At 46.5% G+C, this 5,955-nt stretch overlaps 1 protein-coding gene and 1 non-coding gene across 2 annotated transcripts in view; both read right to left on the bottom strand.

The window, feature by feature from the left end:
- The window catches only part of CPM (carboxypeptidase M), an 89,498-nt gene that overhangs the window by 26,594 nt on the left and 56,949 nt on the right, over nt 1-5,955 (bottom strand). The window contains exon 3 of the mRNA XM_012810088.2: nt 5,405-5,502. Coding sequence (XP_012665542.1) covers nt 5,405-5,502 — 98 coding nt within the window. The remainder of the gene's footprint in view (nt 1-5,404; nt 5,503-5,955) is intronic.
- On the bottom strand, nt 3,437-3,599 carry LOC111727820. The gene has a single exon (XR_002775277.1). It is a non-coding gene; the product is annotated as a U1 spliceosomal RNA (small nuclear RNA).

The following is a 5,955-nucleotide window of genomic DNA, read 5'->3' as shown; positions in this document are numbered from 1 at the left end:
TAGGGCAGTGCCTGTGGCTCAAGAAGTAGGGTGCTGGCTCCATATACCAGAGGTGGTGGGTTCAAACCTGATGCTAGCCAAAAAAAAAAAAAAAAAAGCAAAACCAAAAAACCATATCTCATAAATTGCCTTTTGTGCCTGGAAGGTTTGTGAAAATCATTTATCCTCTACCTTCTGTTTTTAGGTTGAAGAGTATGGTTTCCTTTATAGAATCCTTTATGGAATATAATGAACTATAAACCAATGGACCAAATGTAACATTCTAAATATGGTGTGGATTTCTACAAAGTCTTTACCCAAAGAAACTACCACAGTAGAATTTGTTGACATTTAAGAAACAGGGGTGGCGCCTGTGGCTCAAAGGACTAGGGCCCCTGCCCCATATGCTGGAGGTGGTGGGTTCAAACCCAGCCCTGGCCAAAAATTGCAAAAAAAAAGAAACAGACTTTCAAAACATTTCTAACCCCCCGCCCCCCGCCCCCAAAGAAACAGGATTGCAATTCAGCTAAACACTCTGAATGCCCACCCCACAGGGCAGTGATGAATCTGCGGGCCCTGAGACCAAGGGGAGCTGGATTTGAACTCCGTCTCGGGCCTATACTTTGGCTGTTACAGGGTTAGCTTAAAACTCTGGGTCCCTAGCTCCTTACGCACATAGCAACACTGGAGTAAATATCGGCAAGTCACCCATCTGTCCCTGTCTTCTTCTTGCTCTTGCTTTCTCCTTGAGTGTTGTGGAATAACCTGGCAAGCCCATAGACCAAGCACTCACAGTGAGACTTTGTCACCTGTTCTGTTTTCAAAACAGCATGGGAATACCGTCTCTGAGGTTCTTGCTTCCTCTCTTTAATGAGGCTGGTAGGTGTCTCCCAGTGCAGACAGGTGCTTGCTCACTCGCACTCCTGGCCCACTGAACTGTACAAGCCCCGGCTCAATTCACTGGAGCAGCACTGGACACACCTGGTGTTTAATCACTTTTTTTTTTAATTGGAAGGGCTGATTCACACATACCCTTACTACACAGGTGCTCGGCTTGTTTGAGGTGGGACGTGAGTCCCCCTTACCCTTTCCCGTCTCCTCATTCTGCTACTGAACTGTAGCTTTACTTTGTAGTAAACTGCAACGGAAAATCTAAAAATCAGCGTTTTACAGTGGGGACCCCCTCTGAAACCAGGAACATCTCATATCCTCAACCTGTGCCTCTCTTCTATTGGATGCTTTTAAATGTTGTAGGAAAGACTCTTTGACCTGGGTTAACTCTAGGTTGGTACGACAGCTCTAGTTCCTCCCTGAAGGAACTGCCGAAGTGAGGCCCAGGGCCTAGGCTCCAGATTCCGCAAGCTGGTGATTAAACACAGCCCCGGACTCCCTTCCTGGGACATGGAACTAATAAACGTGCATTCTGCAGAGCTGATCAAAGCATGTGGTGTAGTCAAGGCTCCATAAATGTCAGCTATTGTTATTACTTATTTTCTCATAAAGTCCTGTATAGAAGGCTATGTACCTTGATCCACGTGGCAGAGGGAGTCAGTGTCAGGGAAGGAGGGGCACCACTGGCAAAGTTACTAAAAATACCTACGATGTGGGCTGTGACACCCCAGTAGAACAATCTGATCTTTGTGAAAATAAATGGATTGGTGAAGTTTGCACAAATAAGCAACGATATTCACCTGCCAACGGCAGGCTGAGTTTGCTCCCATTTGCTTTTTGCATTCCTGAGTGGAGTCAGGCGAACAGGCCTAGACCCCCAGCATCAGTCCAACTAACTTATCTTCACAACTCTTAAGATGTGCATTAGCCAAACGTGTTTCACCTCAATCCAACAAGCCTTTCAGATCTAACTTCCAGTGTGAAGTAGAGACAGGACTTGACGCACGAGCTCAATGAAGTCAGGAAGCAAATAAAAAGTCCAGAATGTGGAACATCTCCCAGCAGCAATACCAAGTGTCTCGTTAAGTTTAGACTCATGAAAAAGAAAATGTATACATATGTATGTACATTATATATACACACACACACACACATATATATATAAAATATATATATATTTTGAGATGGTCTTGGTCTGTTGCCCAGGCTACAGTGCTGTGGTGTCATCACAGTTCACGGCAACCTCAAATTCCTGGGCTCAAGCCATCCTCCTGCCTCAGCCTCCCGAGCAATGAACTCTAAATGCTAGATTAAAAGAGATCCAAAGTATCCAACTTACCAACCAAATGCTATGCTGTACACTGAGTCCTAATTTGTACAGTTTCAGGGACATTTTAGGGACAGCTTGAAGGACAATTTGGGGAAATCAGAGAGTGGAGAATGAAGACAGGATAAACATTTATTGATACAAAAAATAGCTGGTATTAACTTTACAAATATCAAAATCGCACAGTTTCCTTTGGGGAAAGTGCACACACACAAACATCTGGACGGATAAGTAATAATGAATCAACAGGACTAAGTTTTGGAAGGTCAGTATATAATTTTTTTGTTTATTATTTTTTTCAAGATACACATGCATTGATGTTGTTAAAATAACAGATAATTTCTAATTAAAAAAAAGCCTAATTCTAAAATAAGGCATGAAGAGGTGAAATGAAACTGGAAGGAGGACCCAGCAGCTACTGCAGCCAGGCTGGGCTGTCCTGACGCAGCTGGCGCTCACTGCCATCCAGCCCAGGGTAGGGAACACACAAATGTGGTGGGGGGGGACGGGGAGAGCAAATGCCTCAAAGATAGTGTGGGCAAGATGGGCGTGATGGTCCCAGCTACTTAGGAGGCTGAGGCAGGAGGATCACTTGAACCCAGGAATTTGAGGCCAGACTGACTGGGAAACATAGTGAGACCCAGTCTCTAATACACACACACATTTCTATAGTTGTGGGGTCTGCATTCATGCTCTTCCCCTGGCATTAAAAAAATAAACAAATAAAAATGCAGATAACATTTTACAGCAGTGGTTCTTAAGCTTCTCTGAATGTACTTTATGTACATCCATTATACCTCCTCGCTGTGGGAAAACTACCTTCATGATCTTGGTATCTCCCCTGCTTGCTAAGTATTTGTGTTTTTTTTTCCCTCCAGGGTAACAAAGAGAGATTTTATTTAGGAAGAACAAAGAGAAAGTTCAGAGCACTTCCAAAGAGAGTTGGAAGTCAGTCCCTCTCGAGCAGGAGAAAAAGTGAGAGAGACTGTGTTTCTTTTTAATAGGGGGTTCTTGAAAACGCTTTCAATTTCAAAACATGTAAAATATATCTAGCAATTAATCCCACCTGCCATGCCCCCCAGTGTGTAGGGGCTCCCTGCTGGGATCTCTGCATGAGGTCCACAAACTCTTAGAAGACCCTGAGATCTGAGGTCAAGTTCCTACCAGAACACCAAAGAGTACATTCAGAGAACTTAAGAACCACTGCCCTAAAACATTATCTGTTTACTTATTTTAATGCTGGGGAGAGTGTAAACGCAGTTCCCCACTACCACAAATTATACAGTCAAGTTTCCCACATTTGGGGAAATCGTAGGGGTCAGCACATCTGGAGTGTGATGCACAAGCCTGGCGAAGGAAAACCACCTCCGTGATCCCGGTATCTCCCCTGCCAGGCAAGTATCTGTGTTTTTTTTTAACAGCAAGTTCTTGAAAATGCTTTTGATTTCAAAACACGAGGGAGGAAGAAGATGGTGGCTAAACCCTGCTCTCAGAGTGACTTCTCTGCTCCTGAGTGAGGCCATCACTGTCTCCTGGTGGCACTGGGAGTGCACAATAGGGAAGAGCTCGCACTCAGAATAGTACATTTCTTAATCACCTCGTAGAGCTCCAGACACTGCCACCAGCTGGGACACAGAAGGGGTAGCAGCACTTCAGACCCCACCCCCGAATGCACAGGCACACGCCCCCACCCACCAGTCTCAGGCCTCAGCATTCTTCAGGAATGAGAGCAGACAGACCTGGCGGGCACACCGACTGCCCAGAGAACAGGGCACCAGGAACCAGGGAAGGTGCCTGAGAGAAGAGCGGACTCGTGGGTAGGTGAAGGAAAGCGCTCTTGGCTTCTCCCTGGAGGCTTCAGTGCTGAGGACTAATTTCTGAGCAACAGGCCACTGAAAAGCCTGGAGTTCAGTAAACACACTCCCAAAGACAATGAGTGCCATATGTTTCTTATTAGAAACGGATTCCAAGACACTTCGATCAACAGACTAGATAGCAAAAGGGAGTCCGGGCTGCTTTTGGGATAGTTGTTTTCTTAAAAGCAACTTTGGTCTTACTCCCAGCCAGGTAGTCTTTTAAAGGAACAGCCCATTAAGCTGAAAAGTCACAGATTGAATTTCCACCCACCCAGTAACTGGGTTCAAAGACCTGCTTTCTCTCAGAGGAAGGTGCTTGCATCTTTGCTACCCCTGCAAGATTTGCCCTCTCTGTAGGACAGGTTGGGCAGCGTGCTGGGCAGGGCAGGTGTGTGTGTCATAGAGGGCAGGTCTAGTTCCTACCTGGGAAGGGCCAGGCAGCACAGGGTCCCTAGCACTGCCTACAGCATGCCACCCGGCCGCTGCACACTCAGAAGTGTGCAACCTGTCAGCAGGTTGTACTTATCGGAATGTGCATTGACTCTGAAATTCCTTACAGTGAAGGGTGTTTTATAGGGTATCGCCCAGTTCCCTATGCCAGCATCCCTCACTGTGACAGCTGGGAGCAATCTGATTGCCCCGATGTGTGGGGTCCTGATAGACAAAAGTGCTGCAGTTGCCATGTCCTGAAAACCCCCCAAGGAAGGAAGGGAGGAATGGAGGTGCACATCTTCACCTGCCTGGCAAGAAGGGTTGGGTAGGTAAGACTGGTAGAGGGTATTTTGCAAAACATAACATCAAGATAGCCTATCTCCACAAGCTGGAGAAGAGGCAAGATCACAAGTCAGGAGTTTAAGAGTTTCTTGCATAGTGTGTAGGGGAGAACCCTCCCTGTGAGCGTCTACACTGGAACACTGAAAACATCGAGCTTTGGATTAAGAGAAAGTGAGAAAACATTCAAAAAAGCCAGATATTAGGAGTTTGGTTAGCTTTTGGGATCTTAGCTCCTTTGCTGGTCACCTTCATGCTGACCAGGAGGCAGGAAAAATCAACCCAGGAGGGAGTACAGAGATGAGCTGGCAGGAGTTCAGAGCTTGGACGCCCCAAATACACCAAAAAGCTCAAATTGCTCGCACAGGGCACCGTGTGCAGCCAAGGGGCTGTGGCGGTTGTTGGATCCTGACTAGTTAAATTCTCCCAGGAGGCCAGGCAGGGAGACCTCCGGGGCCTCTTTGCTGACATGCCTGCTGGAAGCTTCTCTGCCTCATTCTCAGCACGTCCACAGACAGAGTTCAGGAGACCCGAGGGGATGCTTCTGGGGACACCTCAGAAATCCCCGCCACCTACGTACCTCATCGCCATGCATGTTGGCCACATACTTGAACTCCGGGATCCCGACTCTGTGGGCCTTTGGAGAGCGCCCCACAACAAGAACCCACAGGTTTCTGCCTTTACAGGACGGAAAAAGACAGAAAAATAAGTTATCCTTTAAAATGACAAGTGAACCCTGGGGGAATGAGAATAGGAAACAAACGAGGACACTTCAGTGTTTCACGTGACTCAGTTCCTTTGGCTACTTCCGGGATTAAAAGGCTTTTCACTCACTGCTAGAATTTAAGGAAGACCTTTCAATTTAGCACAAATATTTAACTGGTTATTTTAAGATGTGATTTCTAAAAAATGGAACACTTATTAGGGGATGTAGATTTTATTCTTCCAAAATGGGGATATACTTTGCTCTGAGTTCCTAGAGCAGTGATTTTATTTTTTTTTTGAGACAGAGCCTCAAGCTATCTCCCTGGGTAGAGTGCTGTAGCTTCACAGCTCACAGCAACCTCCAACTCCTGGGCTCAAGCGAGTCTCCTGCCTCCCGCCTCCCAAGTAGCTGGGACCACAGGCGCC

The sequence above is a fragment of the Otolemur garnettii genome, unplaced genomic scaffold (genome assembly GCF_000181295.1).
Source record: "Otolemur garnettii isolate 467f Iridium unplaced genomic scaffold, OtoGar3 scaffold00125, whole genome shotgun sequence".
Lineage (NCBI taxonomy): Eukaryota > Metazoa > Chordata > Mammalia > Primates > Galagidae > Otolemur > Otolemur garnettii.
This window is presented reverse-complemented; position numbering and strand designations above follow the sequence as displayed.